The sequence below is a fragment of the Phoca vitulina genome, unplaced genomic scaffold, assembly GCF_004348235.1.
Source record: "Phoca vitulina isolate PV1807 unplaced genomic scaffold, GSC_HSeal_1.0 scaffold59, whole genome shotgun sequence".
Classification (NCBI taxonomy): domain Eukaryota; kingdom Metazoa; phylum Chordata; class Mammalia; order Carnivora; family Phocidae; genus Phoca; species Phoca vitulina.
The window spans coordinates 8,910,180-8,928,934 of NW_022589762.1; the positions used below are offsets into that span (position 1 = coordinate 8,910,180).

At 35.4% G+C, this 18,755-nt stretch overlaps 1 protein-coding gene and 1 long non-coding RNA gene across 5 annotated transcripts in view; both read left to right on the forward strand.

The window, feature by feature from the left end:
* RIMKLB (ribosomal modification protein rimK like family member B) overlaps positions 1–6,563 on the forward strand; it is a 61,912-nt gene extending 55,349 nt beyond the window's left edge. For all 4 annotated transcript variants that reach the window (XM_032390739.1, XM_032390742.1, XM_032390740.1 and 1 more), the window contains one exon: positions 5,932–6,563. In XM_032390739.1, coding sequence (XP_032246630.1) covers positions 5,932–6,395 — 464 coding nt within the window. In that variant the 3' untranslated portion in view covers positions 6,396–6,563. The remainder of the gene's footprint in view (positions 1–5,931) is intronic.
* A 3,952-nt stretch (positions 6,564–10,515) lies between these two features.
* LOC116623514 lies at positions 10,516–18,436 on the forward strand. The gene is made up of 3 exons (XR_004297724.1): positions 10,516–12,748; positions 13,214–13,374; positions 16,689–18,436. It is a non-coding gene; the product is annotated as an uncharacterized LOC116623514 (long non-coding RNA).
* Positions 18,437–18,755: the final 319 nt, after the last annotated feature.

The following is an 18,755-nucleotide window of genomic DNA, read 5'->3' on the forward strand; positions in this document are numbered from 1 at the left end:
TGTTGAGGTCCTTTGCCTCCTTTTTTATTGGAATTTTTTTTTCTTTTTTTAACATGACTTGAAAAAAGAGTCCTGTATATAATCTGATTTCAAATCCTTCATCATTTACATGAATTGTAAATGCAGTTTTCATCCCAGCTTATGATACCTCATCTTTTTTTTTTCTCCAAAGATTTTATTTATTTATTTGAGAGAGAGAGAGAGGAGAGGCAGAGGGAAAGGGAGACGCATACTCTCCCTGCTGAGCAGGGAGCCCGAAGTGGGGCTCCATCCCAGGACCCTGAGATCATGACCTGAGCCGAAAGCAGCTGCTTAACCGACTGAGCCACCCAGGCTCTCCTCATCTTTTTGGTTTATATATTTTAGTGAACAGAAGTTTTCAGTTTTAGTGTCAAGCATATTCATGGTTTTCTTTACATTATTTTTTATTGAAGAAATTCTTTTTCACCCTGTGGTTGTGTTCTATTCTTGTATAGTCCTCTAAAAGTTTTTGAAGTTTCACTTACCGTGTTTAGGTTGTTAAGCTACCTGAAATTGATTTTGTTGTTCAGTGTAAGATAGGGATTCCATTTTCTTTTTTCCAAATGAGTAACAGCTGGTTTTCCCAGCACTATTTATTGAATAGCCTGTTCATTACTGATTTGTAATGCTATTTTCCTTCTGTTTCAGGGTCCTCTGGTCTGTTTTATATACTCTTCATTCCCTATATGATTATCAATCTTAAGTCCTCTAGTATTATGCCTAAATATCTGATAGAGCAAGAGCACCTCTACCTTATTCTTCAAAATGGAATGCCCTCATTATTCTATCCCCAGGGAGGCCCCTCTTTTTTTGGTAATCCAGATATTTATTTTTCTATCTTTATTGAGATATAATTGGCATATAACATTGTGTAGTTTGAAATGTACAACATAGTGATTTTATATATCTATATATTGCAAAATGATTACCCCAATAAGATTAGTCAACACATCCATTGCTTCATTTATTACTGGAGTGTGTGTGTGGTGAGAACTTTAAAAAAATCTAGTCTTGGGACGTGTGGATGGCTCAGCCAGTTAAGTGTCTGATTCTTGATTTTGGCTCAGGTCAGGATCTCAGGGTTGTGAGATCAAGCCCGGTGTTGTGGGGCTCTGTGCTCAGCAGGGAGTCTGCTTCTCTCACTCTCTTTGAAATAAAAATAAATCTTAAAAAAAAAAAAAAAACTACTCTCAGCAGCTTTCAAATATGTAATATAGTATTGTTAACAATAGTCATCAGTCTATACATTATATCCCCAGAAGTTAGTCATCTTATAACTGGCAGCTCATACCCATTGGCCACCTTCATTTCCCCTGCCTCCTCCCCCCGACCCCCCTCTGGCAACCACCAATCTGTTCTCTGTGAGCTTTTTTTTTTTTTCAATTCCACATATAGTCATACAGTTTTTGCCTTTCTGTGACTTATTTCACTTAGTATAATGCCCTCAATATATATCCATGCTACAAATGGTAGGATTTCTTTTTTTTTTTTTTATGGCTAAAAAATATTCCTTTGTGTGTGTGTGTAATCTCACATTTTAAAAATACTTATCATTGCAGTGTAGTGGACATACTAGTTTCAGGTGTACAACACAGTGATTTGATAATTCTGTAAATTACTCGATGTTCACTACAACAAGCATAGTAGTCACCGTATAACATTATTGAAATGTTACTGACTATATTCCCTTCATCTATATCTTTCATCTCTATGACCTATTTATTCATTTAGTTTTTAAAAAGATTTACACATGCTTGCAGGGGAGGGCGGGTGGGGAAGAGGAAGGGAGAGCCCCAAGGCAGGGCTCAATCTCATGAACCCGAGATCACCACCTGAGCCGAAACCAGTCAGGTGCTTAAGGACTGCACCACCCAGGCACCCCCATGACTTCTTTATTTTATAACTGGAAGTTTGTACCTCTTAATCCCTTTCACCTATTTTACCCATCTCCCCTACCCCCTCCCCTCTGGCAGCAAGTTGTTCAGAGGCCTTTTTTATATGAATATTCTCTTACATTCAGTATTTACAGTAAAGGTAACTATATCTCTTCAGTTCTGGTACTGTAGTAAGTGCTTAATGACTATTAACTTCTTTAGATATTGCTAGGTATTGTTAGTATTCCCATTTTAGAGATGAGGAAGGCCCAGAACAGTTAAGTAACTTGCTCAAGGTACAGATCTAATAATCGTGGAGCCAGAATGCAAATGTATTATTTGGCTCCAGAGTTGTCCTCTTAACCACTCTTTGAATATGTTGATTTCCAAAATTGGAAAAATTACATGGAAGCTATGCAGATACCATTTAGATTTTCAAGGAAATGACATGAAAATAGCCTTTTTAAAAAACTGTTAAGCTGTGTGCCTCTGTACTCTTCTTAATGTTTATTAACTATATTATGATCTCAGTTATGTGAAATTACCTAGACACATCTGATGGATAGTTAACTAAAGGTTAGATAATTATGGTTAGTACTGGAAATCAGCTTTCAAGCTATTTTTGCAGAGACTTTTGGTTTTTCCATAATGAATAGGTTTTGGTCGACTTTAAAATATTTTAAATAATTTTATACACAGAAATAATTTTATAAAATCATTTAAATGTCATCCTTTTCATCCCCCCCATTTTCCTTACCTCTTCTACTCTCCTTTCCCCTACTATATATACATCTGTCCCTTTATTGATTTGCCCTTATTTTCAGTTTTTCGCCACTGTGAGCATGTTACTTTAAATACATATCTTTGTGAATAATGCTTTTACATACTGGTACTTCTGTGTTGAGGAGTCTCAAGATTGGTATTGCTGGGTCAAAATATTTTTAATTTTTATAGATGTGACCAGAGTAATTTACCAGAAGGCTATCAGTGTATTTTTACGTCTGACATATTAAAATACCCTTTTTTCATCTCCGCCTTACAAGCACTGTTCCTTTTTTTATCTTAAGTTTTTGCCCATCTAATGGGAGTCAAAATGCTATCTCACTGTTAACTTTAATTTTATTTCCCTGTTAATGATGGGAGTATCTTTTCATAGCTTATTGGTAATTTACATGTACTTGTATATGAATTGCTTTTTATTATATTTGTCATCTTTTTTGTTTAACATTTCTGACCAATAACCACTAAATGTCGGCCATAGAGCCCTCCTCCTCTAATCTCAGTTGAACAGCCCAAAATGCCACCATTCAGTTTCTAAATTCTCCCCTGTTGAGAACCACCGCTTTAGAACCTCTGGTACAGTGTTAAGTAATGATTGTAAGTATCTAAGTTTCTGATTTTCTTTTCTTTTCTTTTCTTTTCTTTTAAGATTTTATTTATTTATTTGACAGACACAGCAAGAGAGGGAACACAAGCAGGGGGAGTGGGAGAGGGGGAAGCAGGCTTCCCACAGAGCAGGGAGCCCAGTGCGGGGCTCGATCCCAGAACCCTGGGATCGTGACCTGAGCCGAAGGCAGACGCTTAATGACTGAGCCACCCAGGTGCTCCTAAGTTTCTGATTTTCATTGAAATAGATTTAATTTGCTATTTAGAATACTTAAGTAACTCTATTCTGCTAGAGTTTTTAAGTAGGAATGATTGTCTAATTTTATCCAGTGTCTTTTGGAATCCTTGTATTGATAAGATCATTAGTGTGTTTTCCACCTTTAATTTCTTTATGTGTAATGGATTATGTTGATAAATTTTAGATTTAAAACAGTTTTGAACTACCCTTGCATTTCTAGAATAAACCTTCTTTAAATAGGTATTAGCATATTTGTAAATTGGGATTCCTTTAGTATTTCATGTAAAATAGTTACATCTATTTTAATAATTAAAGATTGGTCTATAATGTTACTTTTTAAAATCACTTGATCAAGGTTATATAACATTGGTTTTTATTCAATGTATTGGGAAATTTTCAGTCTTTTCCTAGGGCATTCTACAGGTAAAGTTAACATCGGAATAAAGGATAGCTAAAGAAAACTCCACTTTGAAACCATCCGGTCCTGATTCTTTTTGTGGAAGTAGCTCTTTTATCACCTTTCCAGTCTCTTCTGTAATAATAGTTGGCCTGTTTAATAAAGTTTCCTTCTTCTTGGATGAATGATGATTTCTCGTTTTTTTAGAAATCAGCCATTTGTGGGGCGCCTGGGTGGCTCATTTGTTAAGTATCTGCCTTCAGTTCAGGTCATGATCCTGGGGTCCTAGGATCGAGTCCCACATCGGTCTCCCTGCTCGGCCGGAAGCCTGCTTCTCCCTCTCCCACTCCCCCTGCTTGTGTTCCTGCTCTTGCGGTCTCTCTCTCTGTCAAATAAGTAAAATCTTTAAAAAAAAAATAAATCAGCCATTTGTTTTAGGTTTCAGGCAGGCCTCAGTCTCAGTTTCATGAGATGATTGCTTATGTTTATTTGAATCTCTTCTTTTGTCTGCAGTTCTTTCTTTGATATCATTCATAATTTTGTCAAAGTAGCATTTGGATTTTTTTTCTCCTCTCTTTTTTCTTTTCTAGGCATTCAACTTTTTTTCTTTATTAAGTCTCTCTTCTTAGTTTCTTCTAGTTTCTTCTTAGTTTCTTTTTTTTAGAGTACTTAATTTCTTTCTAATTTCAAAATAAGTTTTGGTATGAAGTGTTTTTACAGATGGTATTTGTTTTCCTTTAATTTAGGGGATCAGTTTCTAAGTCCTTAATAACCTTTTGGTTACTTAAATCATTAATTCCTAATTTCTAATCTTCTTGGGTTATTGTCAGAGAATGTTGCCTGTAAAAAGTGTTTTATAAGTGTTTATAATTTGTTGGGACACCTCCGCTCTGTCGGCTGAGCGCCTGACTCTTGATTTTGGCTCAGGTCATGATCTCAGGGTTTTGAGATCCCACGCTGAGCTGAGCTTGGAGCCTACTTGGGATTCATTCTCTCCCTCCATCTGTCCCAACCCCCCACTTACATGCTCTTTCTCTTTTTTTTTTTTTTAAAGATTTTATTTATTTATTAATGAGAAACAGAGAGAGAGAGAGAGAGAGAGAGAAGCAGGCTCCCAAGGAGCAGGGAGCCTGATGCGGGACTCGATCCCAGGACCTTGGGATCATGACCTGAGCCGAAGGCAGATGCTTAACCATCTGAGCCACCCAGGCGCCCTTTGTTTGGTTTGGGCAAACACATGATTGTTTATTGTCAGTAAAGGAAAAATGGGTATGTGGGTATATACTATATTCAAGAGGTATAAAGCTATGAAGTGAAGTTTGTTTTTGCCTTTGTCCCTTATCTCTTTGCCCATCCCTTTAGTTTTCAGAAATTTTTTTGTTTGGTACAGTATATAGATAAACTTCGTCTTTCATACCAATCTGACCAATTTCCACCTTTTCCATGGGAAATTTCAGTTTGTCTTTAGTGTAATTGCCAATACAATTCATGTTATTCCTTTATTCCAGTTTTATTTTGTGTTTGCTGTTTTGTAAGGTACCATTTCCACCCCGGTTCCCAAACTCAGTCAATCTGGATGCTCATCCACAGTTTTACATTCCATTAGTGGTTAATTTTTCTTTCCCTATGCCTAAATCAGACACTGTTTCCTCCTATTATTTGAGAAGGTAACAGTTTTCCCTGATACTCTCCGTTTTCTACTCTCCTCTGCCTTCATAGAAATATGAAGTCTTAAGAATATCACCTTGATCCATATTATTGCAAGTAAAATAAGTTTCTGTGAAAGTTTAATGCCGTCTTCAGAAAAAGCATATTGAAAAAATAGTAAGTTATTTCTTTGAATTGGACAGGGATTCTCTAATGAAGGAAACAGATTTCGGAAGTCACAATTTTACACTAGAATGGCACATTTGTTATCACTGCTAATTTAAAAGACAATCAGCATTAGAGGCAAGCTTTAGTTTTACTCTAAAAATGTATCATTTTGGTAACTTATGTTGTTTCTTTTTTGCCAGGTGGTGTGGGGATGATGTGCTCCTTGAGTGAACAAGGGAAGCAGCTAGCTATCCAGGTGTCTAATATCCTGGGGATGGATGTGTGTGGCATTGACCTGTTGATGAAAGATGATGGCTCCTTCTGTGTCTGCGAGGCCAATGCAAATGTAGGTTTCATCGCCTTTGATAAGGCTTGTAATCTAGATGTAGCTGGTATCATAGCGGACTATGCCGCCTCCCTCCTGCCCTCTGGCCGGCTCACCCGGCGTATGTCCCTGCTCTCCGTGGTGTCCACGGCCAGTGAGACTAGTGAGCCGGAGCTGGGTCCCCCAGCCAGCACTGCTGTCGACAACATGAGCGCAAGTTCCAGCTCTGTTGACAGCGACCCTGAAAGCACGGAGCGAGAGCTACTCACCAAGCTCCCAGGGGGCCTATTCAACATGAACCAGCTGATAGCCAATGAAATCAAACTCCTGGTGGAGTGACTCCACCGGTAAATAATTAACCAACAAAACCCTTGTAAAACTCACTTTCTTTTTCTTCTTTTTTTTCTTTCTTTCTTTCTTTTTTTTTTAAACCAACTTGCAATGCTGTTCATGGAAGGGTACTCAGGAAGATGAGAGAAAATTGAGTAGAATTAGGAGAGAAGAAAGGGGAGATAGACTCGACCTCTGCTATTAAGATGTTACTGACTTTCATTTACAGATACTACAGATAGAATGGCAGAAGAGGTGAGATACAGAAAAATGTCAGGCTCTTCTGTAACCCTTTAAAATTACTCAATGTGTATGCTCTCAGGTCATGAAGAACACACAACTTTTTTTTCATGGCCCCTTGCTTTTGCTTTTGTACAGTTGCTACAAATTTTGTCGTAGCGTTACTTCACATTGCATTGCAAAGATTTGTAATGAGAGGAAGACATCTACCTAAATTATAGGAATTTTTACATACAAATCTGAAAATTCTGCCTTTACCATATTAACTAGCAACTTTATGTTCATAGTTTATGAAGTCTTGAGGAACTCTTTTACTGGGATTTATTATTTCTGTTTTTTGGTTTTCCTTTAATTTGGGTGGGAGGGCAACATTAATATGACCCAATAAAGGTTTCTTAATGACAGAATTGGCATTTTCGTATGATGAAAGGGAAATGAACAGTATTGCAATGTCTGGTACACAAAATGACATTTACTCCAATGTAGATAAAATTACACTAGTTTAAAATATGTGCATTGACTTGTATATGTTAGTGTTTTAATCTTTTTTGAAAGATACATGCTCTGTTAATGTTGCAATTTTTTTTTAATACATGCTAGTCTAACATTCCCTGATCTATGCCTGCATCTTTAACAATGGCCAAAGTGAAGAAAGTGCTACCTTTTTGTTAACAAGACACTGACTTGAAACATGTGCATTTAAAGCCTTTTCCTTTTTCCTTTTTTCTTTTGGTGGTTGGGCATTTAAAGTATAAGGACAAGGGAAAATATTTTTGGGGGGCAAATCAAGGGCCTATAAGTTCTTAAGTATAAAGCTGAAGTGATTTTATAATACCAGCATTATATATTTGCATTTTTCACATTTTAGGAGGGAGTATATATATGTGTGTGTGTGCACGCATGCATGTGTATGTGTTTTGCTTTTTGTTTACACCAACCAATCAAAAAGGATAGATTCTAGAAAATGGAGCATGATGGGGAAACACAGTTTTTACTTTAAATAACAGAAATAACTACACTGGGGTAGAGGTACTCACTAAAGACTTAAAGAGAATAGATGCTTCTAAGGCCTTTTAATGTATATGTATGTTGTTTGGTTTTTTTCTTTGGTTCTAGACTGTTCAGTGTATGATTTATTTAAGGCTACATGCTTTTCTATGCTTCTGGCTGTGCATTTTCTCCTATTACACATAGGTTTTAGGGTGGGGTGGACTGGACATTTTTGTCTGGAGACTTATTTTGCAGTATTAAGTCTCTTATAGCCCAACTCTGAAGCCTTCAATACTGTCCACTCTTTATATTCCTTTATTTTCTGAATTTATAAAAGCCCCAAAATGGCATATAACACGAGCCTTTAAAACATGGGTAAATCTATTTGAATAATGGGTTTGGAAGGTGTGTTAAGAAATGGAGATGCTCCAGAACTCAACGTAATTTTTTTAAACAGCAAGTTCCATCTCACTACAATCCTCTGAAGCTTTTACCTGAGTCCTTTCTTGCCTCTCCAGTGCTTTTTTCCTTCAGATGGACCTTAAACATAATTTCTCGGACACTACTAGAGAGACTTCGAGGCAATAATAAAAGATCAGTATTAACCAGCTCTAACAGAGGTTTGATCATGCTTGTACAGTTTTTTCCCCCATTTTAAAAAGGAATGTAATAAAATTTGTTCTTTTCCATAGAATTAAATAATATTGAAATTGAGTGAAAGGTTGATTGTTGGCAAATAGAATAGTACCTCTAATCTGTGCAGTGTCTCATTTCAACTCAGAAAAAAGATGATAATAAGAGGATTTTCTAATTTATTTTAAGATATTCTAATCTCATATAAAAGAATTTGCATAGGGTTATTGTGGGCCTTACATATGTCTATAAGTACCTCTGACTCATTAACAGAAAGAAATACTTGGTGGTACTTTCACTGAATGACCATAGGAGGATGCATATTTGGGATAGAGAAATAAATGAGGGAGAAAGAAGTGCTTAATTAAGTTATTCATATGATTGTGTAGAGAGCATCTGGTTGTCACATAAATTATGATACATTAAATACTTACATATCACATGTATATAGATTTATGAATTTTAAAACATAAATAGAACACCCTCTCTACTTGATGAAAAACTCAGGGTTTGTTGTTGGGTGGGATAAGGTGTCAGGAAAAATGTAGATAGCCTTTAAAACTATTTTACCAAACTAACCAAATATAAGAATTATGTGAGATTATTTCACCTTTAGTTTTATTCACTACTGATCAATCTTTTGTGCATTCACACTATATTAAAACATAGCTTTACCAACCTATTTCTGGATTTATACACTCACATGTTAGAATAAAGAGGTTAGGAATGATCATCTTAGCGTTTAAAAACATGAATATCTTCTTGAACTCCCTCAAAAATTAAGGTAAAGAATATGATCAAATCATTCTGGAAGAACCCAGATGAAACACCCCAGATATATAAGTGAAACTTAAATATATTTTCATATTGTTTAATAACTTTTGTATAATCTTCATTGCTATTATGAGAGCTAAAAATGTATTTATCAAATATGTGTAATTCTTATCATGCCCAAATCTGAACTATTGTAAAATTGTGTATTGTTAAAATTGTAATTCTTAATTGTATTTTAAAAGTAATTCTTTCTGATATTGTTTTTATGTTACCTCTGATGAAAACTGGACTACACATACACACACACACCGCCACACACACCCCCATGAACTATTCCATTTAAAATTTTTAATAGTTTTTTCTTTTTTTTTGGTGCCTAATAATTGGTTGGTCATTTCTGCTGGCTTTTCCTTCACTGAACTTTGAAATCTTTCTGTATATGCTATCAATAAGAAAATATGCTGGAACGTTAGAAAAATCCACCAAGAGACTTGCTTTCATCAAGCACTTTATCAGACTTTTGAGAAGGTATCGAAGGCATTGAAAGAATTGACTTTAAAAATCATCTCTTTTTCTCAAGAAGAAAACAATGGAAAAACAAATTCTCTTCATTCAGTGAATCCCCAGTTTGGGGTCTGGGGAGCGTAGAGACATTGTGAAATCAAATCTTGTGTTACATTTTTCTCCTGGCTCACTCTTTTTGAGAAGGTTTATGGGCTATATGGCTGGTGAGACACGATCCCCTCCTAAGAAAATGTAGGTGCTCAGACAGGTAACCTCTGCTGCTACTGTTTTTATTTGTTTGTTTGTTTGTTTAATTTCATTTAAAATTTGTTTTTGTTGTACTAGGATATTTTTAAATGTAATATATTGCAGGATTTATAACCAGGTTCACTGCTTTCTTTCTTTCTTTTTTTTTTCTTAAAAAAAAAAAAACAAAAGTTTCATTTAAGATACATTTAGGCGCCTTTGAAGCTTGGATTTTGGAATGTTTCAGTAGTGGACAGAAATCTGCTGTTGGAATCTTCTAGTCTTCCAGGTTTAATTTGAAATGTTTTTAGTTTTGTTTTGGATTTTTGTGTGGTATTTTATTTCCTTTATATCAGTGCCCTTTTGCCATGCTGTTTTGGGGTGGCTGCCTAACTCTAGTGAAAATTCTTTCTATATTAACGGAAGTTTGGTGTTTTAAATTCCTTAATGTTTTGCATTTTTTAAAATTGTTTTTAAAGAAATATTCTAACTGCTTGCACTGTTACTGTTCTTTGCCAGCCTTTTCAGGAGCCAAAAAAACAAAAACAAACAAACAAAAAAATACCCAGAGAAAAAACTTTCCTTCTTCCCCCTTCCTGATGATGAGTGAGAAGTATTGAGAACTTTCGGGGTCAGTGCCCTTCTAAACTCCCCTTCCCCCAATAATGCAGCTGTATAATGAATGGTAAATGCAGCGGTTTGGATTCAGGCACAGCCCCAGCCTGCTTGCAGGTAATTTGACTCTCCTTTCTTTCCATCGCAAGGCTAACTTTACTTTCTTTTTAAAAATTTTTCTTTCTTTATGTACTTTAAAGGCAACCATGGGTTTGTAAAAACTCTTGATTAGAAAATAACGCTTAAGTATATCTAACAAATAATTTGATTAAAGAAGAACTTTTGGGGGTAAAGTTTGAATTGGTTGGGATGAACTCAGGACTTTCTTTGGGGATTTACTTTAGCCATTTAGATAACTCCATTCCTTGCATATATGTCTATAATTAAGTATTTCAGAGTGTGACTTTTTTGGCTTTGTTTTTGTTTTGGGTTTGTTTGTTTCTTCCATTGTGCTACTCTGGCTTAAGCTTTTTCAGGGTTTGGTGTTCCGAATACACAGTGAGCTCACAGTATAAAGACATCAATTAGGAGTTGACAGGTATGGAAAACTAGAGTTTTGAAAAGGTAAAATTAGGTTCTAGGTTATATATATGGTAAAAACTCACCATAGTGTTGAGTTGATCTTAGTGCTTCTCTTTCTGTGACGTCATTATAAAGGTGAAAAGGAATGATGAGACAAAGAAAATAGAAAGCATTTCAGTTATTTTAGGAACAGTATGATTTCAGAACTAATCATTTTAGCATTTCTAAGACACTAGTTCTAACAAAGAGATAGATGTGAACAGTTTCAGGTTATCATAATGGTTCAAATATTTAAAAAATTACAGGTTTGAGCAGTTTGGAGGGCATTTCTGAAGCACAAATCATTAAGCCCATTAACCAAGGGCTTAGTGGCAGGAATAGGAATGCAACTTGTCCATTTTAATATAGCCTGTCCGTTAATGTAGTATACCTTTCTCTGTATACCCCAGTCCCTTGCCCTTTCCTCCTTTCTCCTGTCATTCCTAGAGTTTTAGTTCTGATATGAGTTGTTATCATTGGGAAGATAATCCTCTTTCTCTTAGGTAGAATTTTAGTGACAGTGGTCAGGACCTTTTCAAGATAGATTTCTGCACAATTTTATTCTGTGACTTTAGATATCCTATCTGAAGAGGTTTTAAGTTCACTAGTTAGCTAATAGGATATCGTGGCTTATAATGCATTCTACAGCTGAAGGCATAAAATAAATCATTAACCTGTTTTGTGCTTCAATTCACTTATATAAGATAGGGCCATTTCTCCCCTAAATGTCTTAAGACAAAATTATGTATGTGTTGAAGTAAAATTTACTAACAGAGGAATCCCAGCTGCCTCCTGAAGGAATTTATGATAGATACTAAAAAAGGCTTGTACCAGAGAACCTTGTTCCCTTGCTAAGAATGGCCAGCGTTAGAATGTGTGGACTATGTGATTGCATGGGACATGGAGAATTTAACAGTCTCCATTCTGCTATCCCCCTGAAGATCATGGACTTGTTAAGAATGATCTTGCTTTCAGATTTCACCATATTCAAACTTATTAGCTGGGCCTTATATAGCATATATACCTGGCTGCTATTGTGGGGTTTGGGAACATGAGGGGTGGGGTGAATTGTTGTTGTTTTAGGTTTCAGTCAGACAGACATCACTGTGCCCCAGTTCCCAGAAGCACAGCAGGCCTCTAGGAGCATCCGTGGGAACGGCGCAGTCCTGACATCACCAACTCTCCTGCTCAGGCTCATCCCATATACAGAGGTCAAAGGGGGTGGGGTTTGAGATCGGGGGAAGGAATGAGAAAGTAGAAACAATGTCACTGCAGTGCCACTGTTGACTAGCCTTTGGTGCTTAATGTCAATGTTTGTTTTATGTTGGCAAAACTACCTGTTTTGGGGTACAGGTAGTGGGAGGGTGGAACAAAAACAAGCCATTACTATTATTACTAGTTCATTAGTGGATAGTGTTCTTTAGTAGCTAATACAGAATAAACTTGAAACCTAGACCTTCAGTGACAAAGAGAATGGGAATAGAAATGAATCTCAGGACACAAAACATTTATGTTGTGTTAGTTTCCAGTTTTACAACTGCTATTACATTTGTCCCTGTCTCCCTTTTCAACCCTAGTTTTTTTGTGTATGTATACAGTTTGAGGAAGTGTGCATTTGTGATCAGTCCTTTTAAAAAGGACTCGGTGACTTTATTACTCTTGCACAAAGATATACCCAATGCTTATATGGGCATACAAATGCTACCCTATTTTAAATATAGGTGGCGTATGTGTTCGTGTTTTAATGTATTCAGAGCCATTGGGCAATAAGCAGTCCAGAACATTGAAAACTCATGCAGGTAAAGCACCTAACATCTTTAGTTTCTAGAATTACTATTAAAAATTCCTTTATTGCTGCATCTTCCACAATTCTTTAATAGTCTCTGAACTTAAAATTTGCAGGAATTGTGGACTACCTCATTAAAATTTTAAATTGCACACTTATTCATAAATTGTAGGGATAGGTGAAAAAGGATAATATAACAAAAGAAATGGTTCCTTGAGATGGCAACTGCTGAGTGTCTAAATGTTTCCAGTTATTCCAGTTAAAAAAAAAAATTCCCAGCTTAGCATGAATATTGATCATACATTACATTATTTGATTTTCTGTGATTGGGATTTTTGTTGTTTTGACTTTGGTGGGGAGGTCTTGGGGAATCAGTGAGGAAGCTCTTACACATGTGAAAGTATGAAATGTTAAAGGAATTTTTCCATTTAATCTGAATAGTAAGCAAGAACTTTTTCTATATACCCTTCTGCTGCAGCAGAGAGATAAACTGGTAGGTGGCAGCAGAAGAAGGAATTCTTCAGATTGATGGCTACTGAAAGAATCTACATAGAAGAGATAGAGCATAACATATCAAGTGAAGCAAAGGGGGCAGAAAATGGAAACAGGACTAAAATGTTTGGATTTTGACTCTAAATGGTAAGTTATTTTCAACTAAGAATGTGTTATCAGTCTAGTGGTATTATATGCCATTGTGGTATGAATTTATAAATGGCTCTGTAGGTCCTTGCCTTGGGATGAATTTGGCCTAACTAGGGTACTATCATTTTTTACTTTGGGGGAAAAAAAAAAAAATTAGCATTATGTAAAATTCGGGATCTTTCCCCAGTATATTGTTACATACGAACCTTTTTCCAGCTTTATAGAGGTATAATTGACAATTGTAAGATATTTAAAGTGTACAACATGATTTGATAGGTGTATACATTATAAAAGAATCCTCCCCCATCAAGTTGTTATTTCACATCCAATATGTGAACCTCAATGATGGCAAAAATTATGCCTCTTACAATAAACAAGATTTTTAAAAATCTGCAAGATAAATGAAATATACATTGTTTAACCATTTTGTAAAAAATAAAGTGTCTTTTTCAGTGGCAGCACTGGGGAGATAGCAACAAAAGTAGGTAATTTGGAAAACTTACTGGGCAAAAATGATTTTTTCTTCAACTAGTTATGTCTTACCTATCTGGTCCCATTTCCTTGTCATTGTGTCTGCTCATCAGTTCCACTCTGTTCACCTTTCTTTGTTGCTTTTCTGTCTCTGCTCTTACTTTCTTCCATTTTCTTTAGTTGTGTTTTTTCCTCCCTGTCTTTGTATCTCTTCCTCCTCTTGGTCTCCCTGTATGCCTGTCTCATTCATTCCCTCAGAATTTTACTTTTCCAGTATTGCCATTTTTCATCTCTGCTCCTTTTTTTTCTATATGTGTGTATCCTCCCCCTTTCGTTTGCATTCTCTATGTCTATATCTTTCAGGGTAAACAGCTTTATTTTTTTTGCGTCATCAACTGCCTTAAGACGTTTTAATCAGAGTATCAACACTGTGATTACTTTTTTAGAATTTAGAGAGGCTATATAGAAGAAATTGGGATTTTTAAGTCCCTAGTAAGATTAAATTTCAGCATTGAAATTTATAGTAAGAGGCAGATTCTTTTATTCATTCAGCCACAAGTTTATTTTAACTATAGTGTCTTTATTGTTGTTAAAACAAGCTGTTTTAAGATCACTTGGACAGAAGGAAAAGTCCTGTGATTCTTAATTTCATCTAGACTTCAAATTGATTCGGATTTTTTCAAGTTTTGAAATCAGAAAAAGCACTTATTATTTTATAGACACTTACTAGAGAATAAATTTTTTATTGAGATATAATTGACATACACTCTAAGCTTTAGATGTACAACACCAGGATTTAATATTTATATACATTGGGAAATGATCACCATTGTAAGTCTAGGTAACATGCATCCCTATACATAATTACAGAATTTTTTTTTTTTTTAAAGATTTTATTTATTCATTCGAGACACAGAGATACAGAGAGAGAGAGCATGAGCAGGGAGAGAGGGAGAGGGAGAAGCAGGCTCCCCGCTGAGCCAGGAGCCCAATATGGGACTCGATCCCAGGACCCTGGGATCATGACCTGAGCCAAAGGTAGACGCTTAACCATCTGAGCCACCCAGGCGCCCCAGAATTTTTTTTCTTGTGATGAGGACTTTAAAGATCTACTCTCAACAACTTTTAAATATGCAGTACAGCATTATGACTTAGGTATTTTATAACTGGAGAGAAAATAAATCTTTAGTCTTTCAGATAAAAGTTAAAAGTGAGATAATATGTCTTTTTTTCTAGGATATACATGTAAACATTTTAGAAGTGTTAATTAGCTTCATTAAAGTAGCACACAAATAATTGTTTTCAAATTTTATAGATGGTGAAAACAGGATATCCAGAGGAGAAATTATTTAAAGAAAAGGAGTCCTGTTTTCTATTAATAGATGTAGTAACAGATTGAACTACCTCATACAAGTGCCTGCCATAGAAGTTTAGAATTTTTAAGCTGGAAAGCTTAAAGGCTATATTATTATAATCTTGAATATGCTAGTAAGGAAACTAAGGTTCACAGAAGTTAGTAACTTTCCCAAGATAACAGAGCCAGAACAAGGGCCCAAGTCTCCTATCTGCTAATAAAGTGCTCATTGCATTATATATCATGTATCTTTCTAAATCTGTTGTAGTAACTGAAGAAATGAAATGCTCTGTAATGAGAGCTGTGGTATACCAATAAAAAGTTACCACTATTTGTGCTTGTGGTTATCTCATATGGTGGGAAGTCTGTTCAAATAAAGGATATTAAGGCAAGCTGTGGGTGACTATTTTAGATGGCTTATATGTAAAATTAATGAGTACATCATTTACAGGGTTTGGTAATGAAAAGGTGTCCCCTGTTAAGACACAAAGAAGCCTTCTGGTTCTTTGTAATTTCTGGTTAATGGAGAAGAGGAATGGATTCTTTAAATCTAGTATAGCATGGATGAATAGTAACATGAAGCTAGAATAACTGATACCATTGACTAAATATGCAGTATTCTTTTCTTTTTTTTAAAAAAAAGTGTAAAAGGAACTTACCTTCTATTAAAAAATATTTATCCTAATGCCAAATGACATTATGTATCCCAATGTGGAACACAAGACTACACAGCCTAAGTTAATATGGTTAGAATTTCTAAATCTTTTTGAACAGTTTTGTCTTTATCACGAAAATTTTCATATAGTTCATATAGAGATGACAGTGCTTTAGAACTGAAAGAAGATGACCAACTTGAATTTTAATCTGAACAAAAATATATTGTTTATTGTATAATTTACTGAAAACGTAACCTAGGGATGGCCTGGCTGGCTCGGTTGGTAGAGCGTGTGATTCTTGATCTCGGGGTTGTGAGTTCACGCCGCACATTGGGCGTGGAGCCTACTTAAAATAAAAATTAAAAAAAAAAAAAAATGTAACCTAGGGTAATAGGGTGAACATAACATTTAAATTTAATTTTGTTTGTTCAGGTATTTTGGTATAATTTTATGTTTTATTTTGTGTGATGTTGTACAAGAATTATTTTTGCCTCAAGGTTTTCCTCTTGGTACAGTTTTTCTGACTAAAATCAACACTTGTCTATATTAATAGGATCGTAAAGGGATAATATTGCTGATACATCTTTATATGTCAGAATAACAGACCATACCTTAGTATACTTAGTATACCTTTTTCAGATGAGATCACAAAGTTAAAGTGTGGTAATCACAAAAAAACCGATTGTAAATTTCCTTGGTAATCTAGACAGTTTGTAGTATTTTATTGTCACAACTTAATTTTCAATATTCTCTTTTTCTTTTTTCTCATCTTAATTACAAAGACTGTTTAAATCTGATTTAAGTGAGCTCTATGTGTTTTTCCCCTCTAGGTTCTTTTGAAGTAACCAGTGATCCTTTTTGCTTATTACTTCATTCACAGAATGGACGAAGATAGATTTGACTATGTTTTTTGAAATGGAGAATAGAAATACCCAGAACAAGGAAGCAGTAGCTCTAACCTGTTTGATTCAATGTGTTTTCTAAAATAAAAACACCAGAATTGGGAATAAAATAGTATGGAGTGTGATTTGTTCTTTTGGCAGTTATTCCTGCCCACTCCATCTTATATGAATTCACTTCAGTCTGTATGGCTAGACTTGAAGTCTAGCTCCACATGTGTCATTCTCTTTATTCTTTCCTTTTCTTCACTTTGCAAACTCCTTTGGTTCTTGACATACTGATTTTTCTATAATATGTTCTGAAATGATTACTTCTCCTCTTAGTACATAGGCACTAAAATATGTATCATTTTACATGTAAATATGTATTACATGGATTTAGCCCTGCCCTTTTCCATCCCACTTTATCTGTCCATGCTAAATAATGGTTTCTGTGTTTTTTTAATCTCTGAAGAAATGCAGCTTTTTTCTCTTCCCTCTGACAACGCCCTGGCATACACTCATCACAGCATCACTCACTATGTTTTAATCTTCTTGTAGCTAGAGACCATGTCTGACCCAATATATTTGAACTATAGGAGGTCTGATGCCTGTATGTGTATACAGAGGCAGCCCTAGTACTTAGGACAAAAAATACTGATATTCTTTGTAGTCAGATATTGATACAAATTCTAATTCCATTATTTACTGGTTACATGGACTTTGGACAAATCACCCTCTTCAAGCCATAGGAGAGTATTTGTAAAAAATGGAAATAATTGTACCTACTTTACTAGATTAAAGTGTAAGTATAACTTTGCTTAATACATGTATAGTCCTTAACACATAGTTGAATAATAAATACTGATCTTTAATTATGTAAATCTTGGTTATTGATATCTTATTCAAGAGCTGCTGAATCTTTTCATCTCAGAATTGAAGTACATATGATTTTCTTTCTTGATTACTTTTTGGTGTTCCTACTTAAGCCCCTTTCATAAGATTTTGTGGTTGGAACATAGTGTGTATGCATGTATGTGCATGTGCACATTTGTGGCATTTCTCCTAGACTAATTATTCCTTGTCTCCACACTTCATTGACTAAGGAATTTTATATAAGAAACCTTTTATTTCATACTTTCTCCAGTTTTTCCCTGTCAGCTCATAACAAAAATACTTTCTCTTATAAATCAGGAGAATTAAACAAGTGAGGTATATGCATAACATGCACCATAAGGAATAATTTAGGATAGTGTGACTTGTTTTCTAAAAATGATTTAATGTGACTTAACAGAGATGTATTAAATCAAACGGTAGAGAAGCCAAAATAAAGGGCAAAAATAGGTTGAAACAAGGATTAAAATCATGCAAATACATACTATCAGGTCTTATACATTTGCTTAGAGGTGGAACAAAATCGGCAAAGAGTGGAATAAGAAAATTACGGGGGGAGGGGGCTGCATGGCTTAGTCAGTTGGGCGCCCGACTCTTGATTTTGGCTCAGGGTCGTGAGATTGAGCTCTACTTGCGTGCTCACTCTCTCTTGCTCTCTAAAATAAATGTTAAAGATAATTAGAAGATTCTTAGTAACCTTAAGATAGATAGAAGCAAATTTATTGCACAGGAGAGGCAATATGTTCTGATCTTGAGATATCCCACAATGTAGATCAGTACTGTGACACTAAAATATAATCCATTAAAGCCAGCACAGTAAGAAACCCTCCTGATGGTCTAATCTGATTCAGTCATAAAATTTTAAATTTTCTTGGTGACCTACAACCACCTATAAGATAACTCTTTAAAAATATTTTTTAAAAATCTTAGCTCAGGGGAGCCTGGGTGGCTCAGTCAGTTATGCATCTTCCTGCAGCTCACGGTTGTGGGATCCAGCCCCCTGTTGGGCTCTGTGCTTGAGTCTGAGATTTTCTCCCTGTCCCTTTGCCCCTCCCCCCACTCTCACTTTCTCCCCCACTGTCTCTCTGAAATAAATAAATGCAGTCTTTATTTTTTATTTTTTTA